The 20,802-nt window shown below is 42.2% G+C and overlaps 1 protein-coding gene across 6 annotated transcripts in view; it reads right to left on the reverse strand.

Annotated features, from left to right (window-relative positions):
- Positions 1-240: 240 nt before the first annotated feature.
- Positions 241-20,802, reverse strand: part of pfkfb3 (6-phosphofructo-2-kinase/fructose-2,6-biphosphatase 3) — a 92,961-nt gene continuing 72,399 nt past the window's right edge. For 2 of the 6 annotated variants that reach the window (XM_073066536.1, XM_073066533.1), the window contains exons 8-17: positions 19,507-19,714; positions 18,071-18,217; positions 16,971-17,075; positions 15,718-15,847; positions 14,504-14,566; positions 14,304-14,368; positions 9,658-9,834; positions 8,551-8,573; positions 5,723-5,773; positions 241-2,172 (exon numbers count right to left, since the gene is read on the reverse strand). In XM_073066536.1, the coding sequence (XP_072922637.1) occupies positions 2,166-2,172; positions 5,723-5,773; positions 8,551-8,573; positions 9,658-9,834; positions 14,304-14,368; positions 14,504-14,566; positions 15,718-15,847; positions 16,971-17,075; positions 18,071-18,217; positions 19,507-19,714 (976 nt within the window). In that variant the 3' untranslated portion in view covers positions 241-2,165. Of the gene's footprint in view, positions 2,173-5,722; positions 5,774-8,550; positions 8,574-9,657; positions 9,835-11,328; positions 11,388-14,303; positions 14,369-14,503; positions 14,567-15,717; positions 15,848-16,970; positions 17,076-18,070; positions 18,218-19,506; positions 19,715-20,802 lie in introns of those variants that run through there. The other 4 variants (XM_073066535.1, XM_073066534.1, XM_073066538.1 and 1 more) reach the window with 4 other exon arrangements.

The raw sequence follows: 20,802 nt of genomic DNA on the forward strand, positions 1-20,802 counted from the left end.
GGGGGGGGGGTGGTGGTTAGAGACAGATTGAAAGGAAGGGGTCAACCAGTTTGGTTCTGAGAGAAGTTTCTTCATCCAAAGTGGCAGACTGTTGGAACTCTTCAACCAAGAGGTTCAATTGTCTATTGAAGACAGTCAGATATTTGGATAATGGAACAATGCGTTATGAGCATAAAATCAAATCTTTTTATTCACTGACCTAGTGAAATCTGTTTCTGCACCAAAGAAGCATGAAACTGCTTTAATTAAACTTATTTTATTATTGGTCCAGCAAATGCAAAATGTTGCATATTCAGAAACTGTACCCTGTCTTTACTATGATGCTATCTAGCCGACTTCCTCAGAAGGAAAAAAAATCACATACAACATGCCAAGCTGTTAAGAGGGAAATGTTCCCCTGTGTTCTGAAACTTAAATAAATTTGCATGTTAGGACAGTACAACAGAATACATAAAACTTAACAGAATTAACAAAAAATCATACCAACTTTCCACTCTTATCCACTCATCCAAATAATGACACCATTTGACTGGAATGAGTACATTGCTGTAGACACTTTAGTGAATACTAATCCCAGAATCCACTAAAGCTGCACTCAATTGAATTAACATTGCTTTTTTGATCCTGATCCAAACTCTTTCTACCCACATCCCCAACTCAAAAACACAGATAAATAAAAGTGTGCAACAATGCTTCTATCACTGAAGGAATGAACCATAAATAGCTTGCTGGTGGCTTGTCAGAAGGAGCTCCAGTAGGCTTTAGATCAAGTGCATTTTCATCTCCCACCCTCTCAAAACCTTCAATCTCCTCAATACTGCTCAACTCCCTCTGTGCAAGATAAACACACCAGGCACTGTGGTCACACCATGCCCTTGTCAGCTAACGAAACAGTCGGAGTTAATGAAAAATGAGTTCAGCACGGTGACAAGAGGGTGGAAAATAGGTCCTTTGGTAATGCTAGAATCCTCTGGTGCTCTGCAATAATTGCACTATCACTTGACAGACTGCGCACATCCACATAACTGGTCTCTGCCATCCTATAGCATTTGGTTGTGACCCTCTTGGTAGTGAAGAACACGTGTTTGGACAGCATCAGTCTCAGGTTTTGCTAAATCTCAGTGCAGCCCAGCCGAGTAACAGGAAAGCTTATTAACCCTACATCTTGTGCCAAGGTGGTAACGGGGGAAAACATGAATATCAAGCTTATACATTTTTTCATTACCAGGTGTCAGCAGGCAATAGATGCAAGTTTTTACCAGATTATACAGCCAGAGTTCAGTTCAGATATGCTTAGAGAGAGAAAAAAAATCATTGTCCCGTCCACTTGCCCAGATCTTAGTTCCTTTTCAGTCAGTAGGAACAATGCCTTCACTTTCATTATTCTGGAATGAGAACTCTTCAGTTCCAAGAAAGCTGAAGTCCATTTACATATAGGTGTTTCACATCCCCGATTTCTGCCACGGCTGGTATGTGTAAACTTTTACATCAGCACATCAGTGTTCATTCACACTCCCAACAGTTCCAGGTTCTGTCTTGCCTGGAGCCATTTTGTAACAATTAACATCCACATTTCACACGAAAAGGTAAGGAAATTACACACAAGCAAAAACGGAATTGGTCACATGGCAACCTTAGCTTTTCCATAAATATGTGCATAATTCATTTAACTAGCTGTATGCCAAGTCCAGATCTCCAGCATTCTGAAGTTAAACTGGCCTCTCAAACGCCTCCATGATATTGTAGTGAACATTTCAGGAACAGGTGTTCCTGCACACAAGACTGTACATTTCATGACAAACAGCAAAATAGAGTCAAACCCTCCTGTAACTATTTACATTATGTATACACAACTCAATATATCCCTCCAACGAGATGTCCTAGCTATTTACAACCAGAAGAACAACTTTTGTTCAGTAAAAGCACTTGCACATTATTACAGTAGCAAGACATTCAGTAAATGTTAAGAGTGGTCAAAGATCTCATGTTAAATCCAAAATTCTTCTCCAACGCATCCAAGCAGCTGATATCCAGAACAAGGAGTCCAGTGTCTCTTGACATTAGGGGCTTGGTTTTAAAGCAGTATGCAACCTCCAAAAGCAAACAAGCGTTTCAGTCTTGGACAGAGAGGGTTACCACAGCTTCGGAAGATCTCGGCATCTCACTTACATTCTGTGGGTACAAGATGACATTGAGAATGAAATACAAGCATTTTGTTTGTATCCAAAAAATAAAATGCATAGAAAGCTGCATGCATGCAAACCAACTAGACAGCTATTGAAATGAAGCATATTTGTTGCAATGGTATTCAGAGCAGATTAATCCCATAAGCAATGGAACAGTCACTCAACTCAGTCAGTCCCAATTTCCTGCATTCTCTCTGTATCCCTTCCAGCCTGGCCCCTCTTGAATAGCCCAACTTATCCTCTTCCACAGGCAGCTTGCTCCATACACTCAACACCCTGTGACGAGTTGCCCCTTGGGGTAAGGGGAAAGACTTAAGAAACCCAAATCTCTAGTTTTGCCTGTCCTGGGGAAGACCTGGTGCTTTCCACTTTCAACAACCTTAATATTAAACTCAATTTTAAACCAGTAAGGCAACCCCTCATTCTCATACACTCCAAACAAAAATAATAAAACAAGAGCCTAGCCTGGTCAACCTCTCCGTATAACTTAACCCCTCCAGTCCTGACATCCTAATATCTTTCCTGTACTTTCCACCAATAGGGTACCAAAACTGTACATATTACTCTAAGTGGGGCCTCACCAACAACTTGTACGACTGCAAAATAATGACTTAACTGAAGGACAACAATGCTAAACGTCCTTTCTCACAACCTACAAGTTCAGTAATACTCATATTACCACAGTTTGATGCCTCCTGACATCATTACCCATATTCCTACTGCCTTCTGAAGTTAGGCATCAACCAGCCATCTAGGTCAGACAAGGCTGACTGATTCCATTCTTCAACCAAATGATCTGAGTGGCTTCAATGTTAGGATTAATGCACCCACTTTATCTTCTAGATTTAATTTTGAATTATCCCAGAAACCACAATAGAATTTGAATATGCACTGCACAGGCCACTTGGCCCACTATGTGCCGATCTTTTAACTTGCTCCAAGATCTAACATTTCACTCCTTCACAATCCTCCATTTTTCTAACATTCATATGCGTATTTAAGATTTTTTTTTAAGTGTCCTTAATGTAGTTATCTCTACCACCTCTCTGGCAGGGTATTCCAAGCACTCACCACTAATAATTTATTTTTATTTATTTTATTTTTTTTTTTAAAAACTTACTTCTGACATTCCCTCTACATTTTCCACCAATCATCTTAAAATTAGGCCACTTGTATATTCCCTTGGGAAAACATCTCTGGCTGTCCACTTGATCCATGCCTCATCTTGTACATCTCTAGATGCTTAATTGATTACTGAACCCTCCACAGGAATGGACCATCATTTACTTATTCCAGATGCACAATACAGCACCCACTCTCTCTACACAGCCTCAAATACACATCCACTGATGTCAGCAGATGTGCATTACCTTTACAAACTCACAACACCCACTTGCATTTAACTCTGTTCCACCTCCAACTTCCTGCATGGGGAGTTCACATACCAGTGATAGGGACAGACAAAAAAATCCCAAATCAACAGCAGAACAAATGTCAGCAAGAGACTGGTTACATTACCCTTCATACCAACTCACCATTTACATTTGATGGAACACCTCTTCACTCACAGGACTGTTAAATAAAAATCAAGTCTCATAGCATCTGCATGAGCCAAAAAAAATACTGCATTTCTGTCCATTTCTAAAATGGCATTAATTCGGGCAGCATTGTAGCATAGCATTTACTGTTTGCAGTACAAACAACCAGGGTTCAATTCTACTTCTCTGCAAGGAGTTTGTACACTCTGTGACCATGTGGGTTTCATCTAGGTGCTGCAATTTCCTTCCACATTCCAAAGACATGTGGGTTAGTAGGTTAATTGGTCAGAAGAAACTGAGGCACAGCCTCATTTGGGCTAGAAAGGCCTGTTACCATTCTGTACCTCTAAATCTAAAATTAAAACCCTCACACCAACTCACTATTTACACCTGATGAATCACACCTCTTCACTCAGCAGAAATCAGTCTCACCATGTCTGCTACAAGCCAAAATGAATCACCTGTAGATCTAAGTATGATATCTCAGAGGATACAAATTCTGCCCATTACTAGAAATGGCATTGCAAAGATTTAATAACCATGTGATTCAAGTACGAATCTTAAAACAGTGTCAAAACGGCACTATTACAACCCACAACTCCTTTCCCTTGAGGGCAGAGTCTATGAATGAGACAGAACGTGCAGCACAAGAGATAACATTCAGTCTATCATATTGGTCAAAGATCTCAGCCTGGGATTCATGGCCCTGAAGATCACAAAGCAGCAAACAAAACGCTGGAGGAACTCAGCAAGTAAGCCAGCATTCATTTGGGGGAGGGAGGGAAATAAACAGTTGATGTTTCTGGCCAAGACCCTTCATCAGGACTAATATTACATCACAGCTTCTTTACTACTGAAAGTAGACCTTAAATGTGAAGTTAAAATGGATGAACTCCAACGGTGGGTATTTCTATAGCTGATGATGAATTCAATCTGGAAACCACATTTCAGAAGCTGGCCAAGGGAAATGCATTTGTAAAAGAAATACTCCCAAAAGCACAGCAGTCAGAGTAATGCTTTAGAGTTCTAGCAACTCTGGTTCAATTCCTGTTGCTGTAAGGAATCAATACATTCTTTCTATGTCTACACAAGTATCCTCCAAGTGCTCTGGTTTCCTCCACCAATCCAAAGATGCACAAGTTGGAGTTCAGGTTAACCCTAAACACCAAGTCACAGGCATGATATGTTTGCACCTGAAGCACGGCGACACCAGTAGGCTGCCCCAAGCATATTCGCAGACTGTGCTGCTCCCTGATGCAAATGCATTTACTGTGTTTCAATGCACGTGATAAATAAAGTTGGCCTTTAATCACAACTATTAGTGGTGTGGGGTTTATGATTCGGACCAACTCCACAGGAGTAGTCAGATAGCAGACAGCTTCAATAGGGACAACGGTTTATGAAAGTTGACAGCGGGTCAGTACTACGAAGATTAGCCCCTGGGTGGTTCAGCTGCCTGGCATTTCCTTCCAGTATACAATAGCCAGGAAACTGCTAATATCAGGGGCTTAACTTTAAGGTGATTGGAGGAAAATATGGGGGGATGTCAGGGGCATTTTTCTTTAATATACACAGTGGTGGGTGCATGGAATGCCCTGCCAGGGGTGTGGCAGGGGCAGTTATGTGAGGGCCTTAGATAGGCAGATGGAAGATAGAAAACTGGAGGACTACGTTGGAGGGAATGGTTAGATTGATTTTAGAACTGATTTTTTAAAAAAAAATCAGAACCTCATGGGCTGACGGACCTGTAGTGTTCAATGTTCTATGTACATTCAGATCCAAAGACACGCACATAGCAACCCATTGTATCATGAGCATAGCATAATCAGCATGGCTTAGCTGGTTTGATAGCAGCGCCTCTATTGGTCCCCTACAATGCAAAAAAAAATGAAACATCTTCCAGTGAAGGATTTCATTTTCAAGTAACCCGACCTTGAAGTGAGAGCTAGATCGCTATAGCAACGGAGTGTGTGGACAGCAGGGATTAAAGCTCTTTACCTTTGAAGGATTAGCAAGGCTAAAATTTTGAGATAATGAAATACAGTTCGTCTGCAGGCAGAAGTTGTGAGGTGGGTAGAGAGAAAAGGAGAGGGAGATCTTTTAAAATCAGAAATAAGTGTCAGCGTGCAATAAAACATACAGCTCTCAGAAGTGCAGTTAGACCAAAGCATAGGAGCAGAATTAGTTCACTGGGCCCATCGAGTTTGCTCCACCATTTCCCCCCTCTCAACACCATTCTATCTTTTCCCCCACAACCTTTGATACCCTCACTAATCAAAAACCTACCAACTTCGGCTTTAAATTAAACTGAAGACTTGGCCTCCACAGCCATCTGTGCATGAATTCCGAAATCTGTGGCTTGTGAAGTTCCTCCTCACCTGTTCTAAAGGGATGTCCTTGTATTCTGAGGTGGTGCCCCCAGGTCCCAAACTCCCCCACTATAGGAAACATCCTCTCCATATCCACTCTATCTAGGCCTTTCAATATCTGATAGGTTTCAATGAGAACGCCCCATATTCTTCCAAATGGCAAATGAAGGCCCTGAGCCATTAAACAACTTTGCATACACCAACAGATTGCCAAGATCATTCATGAACCTCCTCTGGACACTCCATAACCAGCACATTCTTAGACAAGGACCCAAAACTGCTCACAATCCTCCAAGCGCAGTCTGACCAATGCCTCTATGCCTCAGCATTACATCTTGCAAAATGAAGGGTAATAATGCAATTGCCTTCCTTGCCCTCGACTCAACCTGCAAGTTAGCCTTTAGGGAATCCTGGCCAACCAAAGATTGAAGTCATGTAACGTTGGCCATTCACATCAAGGGACCGATCCAATTATTAAAACATCGGGGCAAATCTACAAAAGCCAACTTGCATCTCAGCCCTCATCTGGAAATCAACCAATCTGAGTTGTAACTAATCAGAAAACTAAGTGATGATCTGAAGCAGTGTGAAACGCAGTTACATACAAGGACCATTCTGGGCACAATGCTAGATAAAAGGTCAAGGTGAACAGAAAATTTTAAAAGTCTGACATGTTAAGTAGTATTTGAGGTCAAAGACCATCAAACTTAGTTTGCATCTCAACCATCTACTCTCCATTAGAAAAGGTTACAAAAGGCAGGGTGACTGGAAGGACAGTTTTAAGCTAGAGCACATGATATTAGTAAGTAGTTTTCAAAGGACTTCTGTTTCTATTATTTTCTACAACTCAGGACAGTTTTGTGCAGTCAATTAGAAACTCCGCATGGAGTCACTTCAGTGCATTTTGCAAATGTGCATAGCAAGCTCCTGCTGCTGTGATGGTGTCTGGTCAAGTGATCAGGGATGGCTCTTCAAAATTTAAAATGGACAGAAGAAAAATTGAAGGACCCTGGTTTATTAGCACAGCACCTCTGACTGCAGTATTCTTTGAACTCCCGACAGCTCCACTTGCTCAAGTCCCAACACAAGGATTCAAACCCAGAACCTTCTGATTGAACAGGAAAACTTTCAGACACACAAAAGCAAGACTTTCATTTCCCCACTACCACCTTCACTTCCCCAAAAAGGTCCTGGAAATGCAGTAGAAATAAATGCTCATTAAAAAGAATGCAAATTTTAACTGAAAGTAAGCAGTGAATTATTTGCCAACTCAATTTTAAAACTATGCCTCAATGGACATAAAGCAGATGACTGAAGAGGAACAAATTTGTTAGATTTTATACACATTAGAAAAAAAATTTAAATTTAAATGGGGTAGGACCACAAATTAAGAATTTGATTGAATCTGGTTGATAACTACACTCTGTATGTGATTAAATAATCCAATTGTATTTCATGTACTATATGAAAACATCGGTTGTTCCAGTTTTTAAAAACAGAGTACCATTCTGAAGTTCTTAAAGTTTGATGAAGACAGTGCACATCACCCAAGCCTGCTTTTCTAAACTTCTACCAACTTTCATTTCAGTGCTCAGCTTCCTTTTTAAAGCGACTTCAAATGTTTAAAGTTAGTTAGCTCCAACCCATCACAAAGCAGTTCCTTAAAAAAAGTTTGCAAACTGCAGCACGGGTTAGAAAAATTTTAGACAATGTCATTCACCCTCACTGCAGTAAATGTGTGATGGCAAAACATTCTTTTCAAAGCTTGTAGAAATTAAGCGTCAAGATTGTTTAATGTCATTTCCAGTAAGCAAGTGTAAAGGGGAACAAAGTAATTGTTACTCCGAATCTGATGCAACACAAAAACAATGAATATACAAACAGAAGATGGCTTATATAAATATTGATTTTAGGTTATGTAATGTGTCCCTAAGCATGTAGTGTCTGTACATAAGGTGACTCACAGGAAATTATAAAATAGTGCTGTTCGTGCCATGTCGAGGGGTGGGTTAGTGGCTGGGGGTGTTGATCAGCCTTACTGCTTGGGGAAAGTAAGTTGAGTGAGTTGCTCCTGGCATAGATGCTACATAGATTCCTCCCTGATGAGGGTGGGACAAGTAGTCCATGAGCAGAGTGGTTGGGTCCTTCATGATATTGATTACCTTTTCCCTGGTATCCTATATACATGTCCCTGATGGTGGTGGCTACTGCTGGTGACAAGTTGGCAGTTTTGACTACCTGTGAGATTCATTACCCTTTGTAACTAATGAAGCATGCCTTAAACCTGCTCAAAAATGAATTGAAATAGCAGCAAAGAATATTATTTCAAAAGCAAACTTGCCAATGAGTTGTGATCCAAAATGTACTTCCCATCTCCAAAAGTATTTACAAGCAGTAAGACAGTCAGACCCATACATTAGTAGCACTGACACTTAGAGAGAAAAGAGAAATACTTACAGATAAGCCTTTTGTATTAAAAGCTGGAGATAAAAAGTGGAGGTGTAAAAGAAATGAGAACAAAATTTAATTTAAAAAGCAAAGTAAGACAGCTCAACCAAAATGTGGTGCATTTTTCTCTGGATCTACCTGCTACAGGCATTAAGCAGCTTGCTATTAGCATAATGGAAAAGCAGACTAGTCTGAGATGTCACTCAAAATGGTTTTGCTTCTTAAAGCTTAAGAAGTGAAACCAGTTCTATTTTACCGTAGACTGAATTAAACTTGAGACTTTCTAAAGACCAGCACTCAAACTAGGAAATGCAGGCAATGCGTACTTTGAAAGAAAGCATTAACCAGCCACCCCTCCTCTTCCACCTTCCAAAAAGGTGGGTCTGCGCCAGATGCAGATTGAAGTCAAAACACAACACAAGGATATCCCCCTATGTCAGCCTGACTACTCCCATGTTCAAGACCAATTTGTGGCAAATGACCCCCATCAGAACAGTGTACCCTTACTGGGACAATGGTAGCCCTACTCTTCACTACCACCATTCCTCATGGTGCTGTTGTGGGTGTAACCCGTACACATTGGCGCTCAGTTCACCTCTAGGAACTCCCCTAATAATCAATGACACAGCTTGTAGAGATCCAAACAATGACAGCTTCAGTACACAAAGTTCCATAATTCAAATGCAACATTTGCAATTTTCCAAAAAGTTGTTTTAAAATTACACCAACATGCAATAAAAAAACTGCAAAAATCACATCACATGGCACTATTTATAGGAATACACATTCAGTGACTTGTTTTAATACAAATAGAAAATCTGTTAGTACATTCTTAATTAGAACAAAGCCAGTTAATATAATTTTGAAACTGAAATTACAAAAATATTACAATTATGAATGTCCCAGGCATAAACTACAAAGCAAGCACAGTTCCAGCCAACACAACTACAAGATTAACCCTGCAATTGCCAAGGCAGCAAGCACAGCACTTCCATTGAAAGATTAGTTATGATTATGGAGCATAGCACCACTAGATGCAAAGGCACACACAAAAACCTGCAGATTGAGGTAGCGGTAGGATCAGCAACAGGCAGAATGGAAAGGAAGTCGACTAACTTGTCCAGGTAGGGGTGTGGACCCGTCGGATGCCAGAGAGACGGGCATGGATGAGGAACAGGAGGCCACATGGTCCTCAAGGCCTTCAATCCTCGGCTTTTTGTTGGGCTCTGGGCTGGCTAGAGGAGTTACACTATTGCGCCGCATGAGTGGGTTTGATCCCTTCTTACCAACGTCCTGGTCGGAGTGAATGGAGAAACGCAAAAAATAAAAAAGCTGAATTACAACAGGAGCATTTCATAAACCAAGTGTAACAAACCCAGAAACAGGTTTGTTATCACTGACATATGTCGTGAACTTTGTTGTTTTGCGGCAGCAGTACAGTACAAGACAAAAATTACTACAATAATAAAATAAATAAATAGTGCAAAAGGGGAGCTGCATTTATGGACCGCTATGGCGACTCAAAGCAGCCCAGTCTGGAGTTTTTGGGGAAAGGGTTTTTGTTTTTTTGTTTTTTAAAAACATTACAACCTCAAGAATGAAGACTGCACATGACCACCAAAACTCCCCCAATGTCACTCACAGCCTTTCTGGTGGGATAAAAATTGACAATTTCAGCACGAGCCATTCACTAGAGTGGCCATTAGTTTTGTCTGACAGACTTCATTCCAACTGGGATAGAAGTTGGACAACTGCAATGCTCCCCCACCTGAGCACAGCTTCGGTCGATAAAAGTTACTGAATGAACCACTGGGAAGCACTTTCGCAAAAAGCAAACTGTAGTTCAAAAATCAGTTCTATTAACAGTTTTGGCTGGGCTTCAAAATGTTCTAGTTTTCCCTTCCCAAATATTCCTCCCTGGTGAAAACATTTACCCTGTCACGGGCAAGTAGATCAGTGTTCTTCTATTCAATGTGACGTGACTTAATCCAATTATGGCAGCAAAGAATGGATCAACTGGGATCAATCTTTTCACTCAGGTACAGCCCAATGCCCAAACCACCTATATTTACTCCATGTTAAGCTGTTATCCAACCTACACTATTCAGTAACACACAAAATGCTGGAAGTCAGCAAATCAGATAGTATCTATGCCTGATCGTAGATGCTGCCCAACATGCTGAGTTCACAGAACAGTACGGCACAATACAGGCCCTTTGCCCCACGATGTTGTGCCAATATTCTAAGCTACTTTAACATCAATCTAACCCTTTCCTCCTACATAACCCTGCATTCTTCTTTCATCTATGCACCCAAGAGTTCCTTAAAAGTCCCTAATGTATATGCCTCTGCCACCACCCTGGCAACTCATTCCATGCTTTGTGTTTTTAAAAACCCCGATACTTTTATACCCCCTTGTGTTAGCTATTTCTGCCCAAGGAAAAAGTCTGGCTGTGCAGTCCGTGCCTCTCATCTTACACAGCTCAGTCAAGTTAACTCCCATCCTCCTTTGCCCCAAAGGAAAAAAGTCCGAGAGCTCACTCAAACTATCCTCAGTTTTTATGTCCAACACTGCCAGCATCTGGGGAATTTGGCGTCTGATTCGCTGCCCTACATAATGGGAAACTAGAAACTCGAGCTTTATATAGTTGCTGACAACTGAGACAAAACACTGTCCAGAATCAAACTTAAAAACTCAATACAAAATTAAACTAACGTGTATAATATTACCACAAAGTGCAAGATCTACTCTTAAGTTTAAGCTTAAAACAGGTAGATTATACGTACATTGTTGTTTTTCTACAGGACAAAACTTAGATACTGGAAGAACTCAGGTCAGGCAGCATCTAGTGAGGAAAAGGGATAATAAGTTTGGGGCAAGACTCTGCACCGTGACTAACCCAGCCCCGAGGGAGTGTCTCATTCCCATGTATCAACTACCTGCTGTGCACTTGTTCTTGCAGTAATGTGGCTCCAATACAATATCCCATGCACCATCAATCTCCAGCCCACGCCACTCAAGGAGTTCAGTTAATCTTTTTTGTGACTAAATGTACAATCGTGACCATACAGGTTAGGTGTGACTGGATGTACGTGCTTCACAACTTGGCCCCAGAGGAACACTTTCATTTAGCTACATACGTGTATGGTTGAATGACTATTAACTTTCCCTTTACAGATGCTGCCTGTCTCGCTGAGTTCCTCCAGCTCAGCAACCTCCCACCAGCTTCAGTCTCATCTCCCTGGAGAGGGGAGAAAACACACTTGATGTGCATGGTTTTGGGCAGTAAACATTTCAGTGCTTGGACAGGGAAGCAACACAACTCATTCCTAGAATCAGAGCTTGTGCTTTGAAGAGACACTGTTGGACTGGCCTAAACCCCATACAGAAGGGGAGCAGGCAGGACAAGGTGAGCCATCAAGTGTATTTGGTAGCACAGCACAGATTATACCTGGTAAATTTTACCTACAGGGAGGCTGCCTGGGACCTGCCTGTAATTAAAACACACCAAGGCAGCAACACAAAAAACTCTCGAGGGAAAAAAAGCAAATTCTTTTGGGGTGCCTTTGGGAACAAACTAGCCGACTTCGTACTCAAGTATGATCTTTACTCCAACCAATTACTTTCAGAAGTGACAGGACTCTTAATTCAAAAATGAACAGTGTGCATCCTACTCACATACTGAAAAAAATGAACATTTATTCTGATCAATGTTAGTCTGTTAGTAACCATACATCCTACATTACCTCCCAAAACATCAACTGCTTTAAGCACAAAACAGTTTAATAGAACATAGGATAGTACAGGCCCTTCAGCCCATGATGCTGTGCTGACTTTACCTATTCCAAGATTAATCTAACCTTCCCTCTTTCATGGCCTTTCAATAATTTTAATTCAATACTAAAATAAATTGTTCAATTTTCTCCTTCCCTTTCTTCTGTCAACCACTGTCCTCCAGTTCTCTCCTTCAACCCTTTACCTCTTCCACCCAATACCTCCCAGCACCTACATACCCACTTTAACCCCTATTCAGGTCTCACCTACCAGCTTGTACTCCTTTCCTTTCACACATATTATTCTGCCTCCCTTTTCCAGTTCCAATGAAGGGTCTCCACCTGAAACATCAACGGCTCATTCCCCTCCATGGATGCTGCCCGACCTGCTGACATCTTCCATCGTGTATGTGTAAATATAAATATTTTTTTAAAGTCTAGAACATACTGCACAGAAATAGGCCCTTCAGCCCATCTAATCCATGCCAAAATATCCTGCCTAGTCCCATCCACTGCACCTGGACCATAGCCCTCCACACACTTCACACTCATTATTTAAATTCCTCTTAAATGCTGAAATCGAAGCCATATCCACCACTTCCACTGGCAGCTTGTGCCACACTCGCCACCCTGTGTGATGTTCACCTTTAGCATTTCACCCTTAACCCATGACCTCTAGTTCCAATCTCACCAAACCTCAGTGGAAAAGCTTGCATTTACCTCAACTATAACCCTCAATTCTGTATACCTTCTAGGGAATAAAGTCCTAACCAAGGGGTGGGGAAGTCAGACTACCGTGGGTAGGGGGAATACTAACGAGTGGCAGTACTCTCCATCCTTATCCATTTCCTAATTCAGTACAAGCCACGCCACCCACTAGAAACTGCTGGCCTAGCTGAACTGCAGAGCCTGTGGCTCTTCAACAAACTACCCATCCAGCTGTCGGTCAGAAAGGCGAGAGGAATAAACAGCAAGGACCCCACCCCCCTTCCATTCAGGTCACGCTCTCTTCTGACTGCCGCCATTGGGAAGTACAGGAGCCTTAGATCCCACACCACCAGTTTCAGGAGCAGTCATTACCCTTCAATCATCGGGCTCCTGAACTAGCCTGGAAACTTCATTCAGCCCAGCACTAAACTGACTCCACAACCTATAGACTCATTTTCAAGGACTCTTAACTTCTGGACCCTACGGAAAATCCTGGCAATTCTGGACAAAGTTTCACACCCTCTGCATGCCAGCTTGGCTGAACAGAGAAGCACTTTTAGCAAAAGACTAAGACAACAGCGCTGCTCCGAAGAGCGATACATGAGGTCATTCTTACGCTTGGCCATTAGACTGTAATGGGTCTATCAGCAGCCAGGGAAGCGATGACCCCCTCCTGCTAAGACTGTTCGAAACAACTCATTTTTCATTCTACTTCTCTAATATTTATATCTGTGCACTTGTTATGCTACTGTGACACTAATTTCCTTTGGCATCAATAAAGTAACTCTTAAACTTTTAAGTTTGTTTTCTGTATTTGTACAATTTGTCATCTTTTGCACACTGGTTGCTTTTGGGCAGTTTTTCATTGATTCTGTTGTTTATTTGTATCTGAATGCCCACAAGAAAATTAATTTCAGGTGTGTATGGTGACATAAATTTAATTTGAACTTTAAACGATGACAAGCATTCTCCCTTAATATTCCACCCAGGGGGAAAATTACAAACTTTTCTCCAAAGTTCATCATAATGCTGTTGAATTACATGTGCATTACCCAAGTTAGTCAAGCCAGCCGCAGACAAAGCTGATGCTTTTCACAGAAAGTTTTGCGGAACTTGTTTTAAACCCCATTCTCATCCCAAACAAACATCAACCTGCATAAGGGGAACTAGGTTTGACTCCAGGCTGGTGTAATCCAGATTATGTTCAATCCACCCAGCGTTTGCTAATCTGTTACTTCGCTAGTAGAGAGTGCTGTATACCCAGTAAATTGAACACTCACCTCTGGCCGATCTCTGTGTGTGTTTACTGCCTCCACGTTCAGAAAAATAGACTCAACCTTGCAACCTAATTGAAGAGAAAATTAATCCCATGATTCAGTACAAATGTCAAAGAAAAATACAGCACAGTACCAGGCCCTTCAGCCGTCTAGTCTGTGCCGAGCAATTAGAGTTATAATGTTTTGTAGAGCACCAAACTCACCATATGCAAATGGAGTCAATTTCAGTACAGTGTGAAGAGGACACTTGAGGTACGGCAGTTCATCTATAATGAGAACAATCAGACAGTGAACATACTGCTAAACTCTTACACTTTCAGATGCCCCTCAAGTCAAGGTGGCAATGGTAGCACATCGATTGGCATAGCACCATCACAGTGCCAGCAAGACGGGTTCAATTCCCACCGATGCAAGGAGTTTGTACGTTCACCCCGTGACTGTGTAGGTTTCCTTCCATATTCCAAATTTGTACAGGTAAGGGTAGCAAGTTTCATGCATGCTACCTTGGCACCAGAAGCACAGCAACACTTGCTGCACTGCCAGCAGATCCTCGGACAGACGATGCATTTCACTACGTTTTGATGTACACATGACAAAGCTGATCTTTAATCTGGAATTGGTTTACTACAGCCATGTGTACTCGGATAGTGGGAAGCGCATCTTGCATGTTGCTCATACCGATCAATACATCAGTGCATCGAGGTCAGAGTAAAACAGCAACAGAATGCAGAATAATGTAACAAGTACAGAACGTTTAGTGCAGGGAAATTAGGGGCAAAGCCATACAGAAGATTGCGAGGTCAAGATTCCTGGCATGGTACTGTTGCAGCTGGGGCAGCCACAGTCTCACAGCTCCAGAGATCTGGGTTTGACCCTAACCCCTGTTGGGACAAATCAGTACTTGACAGGCAGCATGGAATCCAAATTCAGAAGTTCAAAAATTCAAAGTTTCAACGTACATATATGTCAACATACACAACCCTGTGAACTGCTTTCTTTCAGGCATACACAGCAAATCCGAGAAACACGATAGACTAATGAAAGAAGACAGGTCAGACAACGTGCAAAAGACAAACTGTGCAAATACAGCAAACGAGCAATAGATATCAAGAACATGAGATGAAGAGTCCACAGGCTGTAGGAACAGTTCAGTGATGAGGCGAGTGAAATGGTCCAAGACTGGTTCAAGACTTGGATGGTTGAGGGGCAATTATCTATTCATGAACTTGAGGTGTGGGTGCTGAGGCTCTTCCTGAGGGTACCATTTTTAAGATAAATTCTTAATTTTAGGTCTTGTACTATATTACTGCTACAAAACAAATTTCACAATATACACCCGTGATAATAAACCCTGATACAGAATCATTATTCTGAATTAAGAAGGACCTCAATGTACAATACTGCCCTATTCACCAACCTGCACTTTTATCCAGGAAGTACGCGAGAAGGCAGCGCATGACTGCTTGATGACAAATGACTAAAACATCGCCCTGTCTCTCCAGTTCCATAATAACCGGCTCCAGGCGTTGCACCAGGTCTTGGTAAGACTGGAAACAGAAAGCCACACAGTTAAAACCAGAAATGTGACCCAGTTACCACTTTCAAACGAACATCCTCAAATAGAGATCAGGTTTCTGAAGCTACAGCTAGTTAAGGGTTAAGCAGAGTGTGCATCGTCATCATGCCTCATGTCATAAGATTATCAACACGCTTCAGAAATTGCCTGGCATCAGTGGTCACATTGCCAGGACTTGTGATAGGCACCAGCTGCTCACATGGCTTCACGTGAGCCTGATCAGGGGTGGGGCTAAGCAGGTGCCACACCTAGCCCAAGGGTGATCTGCAGGCTTGGGGAGGGAGGGAGCACCTTTCACCACCTTTGATAGGGACGCAAGCAGAGTATTCGGAAAATTTAATGTATTCATCATGGAAATTACAAACATCAGCTCTTGAACAGCGTTCAGAACATAAGCTTGCAAAGCCATGTATTTCAGTAGTAATGCATTAAAACAGTGACACAGCAGGGGCACGATGGTAAGGCAGCAGTTAGTGCAATGCTATTACAGTTTGGGGCATTGCTGTGCTTGAAGTTCAATTCCGGTGCTGTCTGTAAGGATTTTTTGTTCTCCCTGTGACCATGTGGGTTTCCTCCAGACATTCTGGTTCCTTCCCACAGTCCAAAGATGTACTGGTCAGTAGATTAATTGGTCTTTGCAAATTGTCCAGTGGTTAGGCTAGAGTTAAACAGTAGATTGCTGGGCCATGCAGCTCGCTGGGCTAAAAGAGTTTGTTCCATGCTGCATTTCCAAATCAATGGATCCTGCAGATGCTGGAAATCCAGAGTAACACATACAAAATGCTAGAGAAACTCAGCAGGCCAGGCAGCATCTATGGAGAATGAACCTTCATCGGGATAGGAAAGGAAGGGTGGAGGGAGAATGTACAAACCAGCAGGTGATAGGTGAAACCAGATGAGAGGGAATGTGAGTGGGTGAGGGGATGAGTATTCAGTGAGGAGCTGGGAGATGATAGATGGAAGGGGAAAAAGGGATGAAGGATCCTGATAGAGGACAGTGGAATAAGGGAGGAGGAGAATCCACTCATTTTCTTTCACTGCACAACTTTAATCCACTCAGTCAACTCCAGAATGCTACTGCTAGCTAGACTCACCTCTCCCGTTGGGTAACGGTAATAATATTTGTCTTGTTCACGGAGGGAGTATTCCTCAGGATATTGCTCCTTGATTTCTTCATAGGTCATATCTTCACATACACCCTGAAATCAGAAATACATTCAGTCACATCTCCCCTAGAAGCCCAAGTCCCGACTGTGCCAAATCATGTCCATTGGACACAGATGAGTCATTCCCAGTGCAGAAAACCAAACGTCACAATATGTTGCTGCTCACTCTTCCCAACATACTAAGCTGTTCTGATGCTCCTTTACAATCAGGAGTTGCAGACAGAACTAAGGCATATTGGCCTTTATCAGAAGCTATGCAAGAGTTATGAAAGCCAAAGCACAAACAGTGGACAACACCAAGCCTGGTGCCAAATATAAACCAAACAATGCATAGTCTTGACTGACTCCACAATCTACTGATTGTTCTTGGGTTTGAGAAAGGAAATTGTCTGTCTTTCATGTACAGCACATTTAAACCTGTTCTGAAGAAAACCAGGTCAGCTTAGATAACCCCCAACACAACTACAATTCTGAGAGGTGCTACGATAGTGTGAGGTATGTCAATATCAATTGGTTAGTGGTTTAGTATTGTCATATGTACTGGGGTGTAGAAAAAAAAAACTTGCTTGTTTACTGTCTGGACAGATCTCTCCATGCACAAGTACAGCACAGTAATACACAAGGATAAAACAATGCAGAATTTAGAGCTACAGTTATAGACAAAGTGCAAGGTCCAAGACAGATCATGAGCTCATCCACATTGCATAAAAGATCCATTCAAGAGTTGCAGACGAGGGTGACTGGGTAGGAGGGTCCTTGACTACACTTGCTACTTTCTTACAGCAGCAGAAAGTATAGCTGGAGTCAATGAGGGAGGTTAGTTTCTGTGATGGACTGGACTGTCTACAATGCTCTAATTTCAGACTATTGTCATAATGCAGATATGATGCTTTCTCTAGTATATCTGTAAAAAAAAAAGGTGAAGGTCACCTAGGACAGGTCAAATTTCCAAGAATTCCAAGCAATGATCCAAGCCCCAAAAGGGCCCATACAAATTGGGAGGAGATTAAAGGTTAAATGCAACTTACAGCATCTATTTCATTGAGTGCTTTCCACTGCTCATAATGGCTTCCCAACACCTCGGCCGTCTGGATGGTCCTCTGCAACTGGCTGGTCCACACCTTCAGATCCTTCAGGTTCTGCTCCTCCAAAAACGTTCTTAACGCTGTGGAAAACTGGGGGCGGGGGAAGGTTAAGATTCCCATTGTCACTAGAAAATTCGTAAAACCCTCATTTGTTTTAAAGTGAACAAACACCATGCATCTCTCTGCAGAGAGAGATTGGGCAACAAACTGGCTGAACACAGTAGCCAACATCTAAATTATGCTTTTTGAATACTACTTACAGAAATCTCAAAATTTAAAGTCGTAAACAAATTGCAAATTCTACTATCATAATGAGGTTGGAGGAGCAACACCACATGTCCCATCTGGGTTAACTCCAACCTGAAGGCACAATCATCAATTTTTCTAGCTTCCAGTTATTTCTCCCGTTCCCCCCCCGCCCCCCCCCATTCTGGTTATCCTCTTGCCCCTTCTCTTCTCATCTGCCCATCACCTCCCCCTCTGGTTCTCCTCCCGTAATCCACAGTCCTCTCCTACCAGATTCTTTATTCTGCCCTTCAACTCACCCACTGATCACCATGTAGCTTCTCAGAGCAGCCCCCTCCCTCTCCTCCCCCCACCCGCCAGCTTATACTGCTTAGCCTATCACACCATACTCTGGCTTCTGCAACCCCCCCCCCCCCCCACTTTCCTTTCCAGTCCCAATAAAGGGTCTTGGTCCTAAACTGACTGCTTATTCCCTTCTATTAATGCTGCCTGACCTGCAAAGCTCCTCCAGCATTGTGTGTGTGGCATATAAAGTATGTTCAACCCATCTTTGACAAAAGACAAAGCAAGTGCTTGCATACAAAAACAGTGTTACTTACTATTGTAAATTTTATTAGCAAGTTGTGCAAAGCAATCTTTTCAACAATTTGAAACATTGATTATTAGAACGTATTAAATATCCAGCGCGCTTTAATAACATTAACTTGTGGATCTGAACAGCATTCTCCTGGAGCGCAGGAGAATGAGGGGAGATTTGATGGAGGTACTAAAAAATTGAAGGTCTAGATAGGGGTTGATGCAAGCAAGCTTTTTCCATGAAGGTTGGGCAACACAAAAAATGGAGGTCACAGGCTAAGGGTGAAGGGTCAAATATTCAAGGGGAATACGAGGAGGAACTTCACTCAGAGGTGGTGAGAGTATGGAACAAGCTGCCAGTGGAAGTGGTGGATGTGGGTTCATTTGTAATACACAAGTTTCGGTAAGTACATGGATGGGAGGGCTATGGCCCAGTTATATATTGATGGGATTAGGCAGAATAACAGCTCAGCATGGATAGATGGGCCGAAGACCACATTTCTGTGCTGCAGTGCTCCACGACTACGTGTATACACGAGGAAGGTCGAGCCACATACCTTCTTCCCTCTGTAAGAGAGCCCGGAATCGCCACCAATCTTGCCCTTAAGGTTATATTCACTCTCCCCATGACGACACAAGTAGATTGTACGAGGATGGACGTGAATGTTCATCAGGTAATAGACTATCCTGCTCTGAATATGATCCTGAACCCGGTTCACCAGGAATCGCCTGCCCACGTTAATCACCTTGATGAACGAGAGATCCCTAATATGACATGCCAAGGGAGGGAAAGGAAAGTTAACAATTGACAAAACAATTCCTTATTGTCATTACGCTAACCACAGCTCTACTAAACTATTAAAGTACTTAATTACCAGCATTTACAGTGTTGAAACAAACATACCAGATCAATTCTTCACAGTATAGCGAGATTTACTGAATACTAAACATCTGAACATAGCTAACAGCACAGAATTTCATATATTCTATTGTATTTATTTTACTGCAAATGCCTACAAAAAATAAATCTTCAGAGTATATTGCAACATACGTGTATTTTGTAATACACTTACTTTAAACTTTGGAAATACTTCTGATTCAGCATTAATTACCAAACCCTTCAATAGCTTTGTCACATGTACGCTAAACATAGAAACATTGAAAGCAATGCAGGAAACAATGCCACACTTCTGACACCAACGTAGCATGCCAACAACTCACTAACCATAAACTGGTACATCAGGAGGAAACACGCAGTCATGGGGAGAACACACGAACTCCTTGCAGACAGCAGTGGGAATCGAACCCTGATCAGTAATCGCTGGCGCTATGAAGCATTGTACTAATTGCTACATGACCATGCGACTTATGCAAACCTTGCAGGATTTGCAGCATTCATTAGCCATCTCCACTAATTGTACTCCCTCCATCTTAATGCATGGAACAACACTCCAAGGCCACCCCTACAACTGAGTACCAACTTTGGAACAAAATGCTGGAGGAACTCAGCAGTCCAGACAGCATGGGGGAAAAAAGTACAGTCGACGTTTCGGGCCAAGACCCTTCAGCAGGACCTGCCTGGCCTGCTGAGTTCCTCCAGCATTGTGTGCGTGTTGCTTGGATTTCCAGCATCTGCGGATTTCTCGTTTGTGAACCAGCTTTGGATGCAGGTTTGAGAATAGAAGGCATGCTAGTGGTTATACCTCATTAGGAGTTTGGGGAGATTAGCTATGTCAAAGTCTCTACAGATGTACTGTGGAGAACAATCTGACTGGTTGCATCATCAGCTCGTATGGAGATTCCAATGCAGAGGATGGAAAGAGGCTGCCGAGGATTGTAAACTTGGCCAGCTC

Source organism: Hemitrygon akajei, chromosome 14 (genome assembly GCF_048418815.1).
Source record: "Hemitrygon akajei chromosome 14, sHemAka1.3, whole genome shotgun sequence".
NCBI lineage: Eukaryota > Metazoa > Chordata > Chondrichthyes > Myliobatiformes > Dasyatidae > Hemitrygon > Hemitrygon akajei.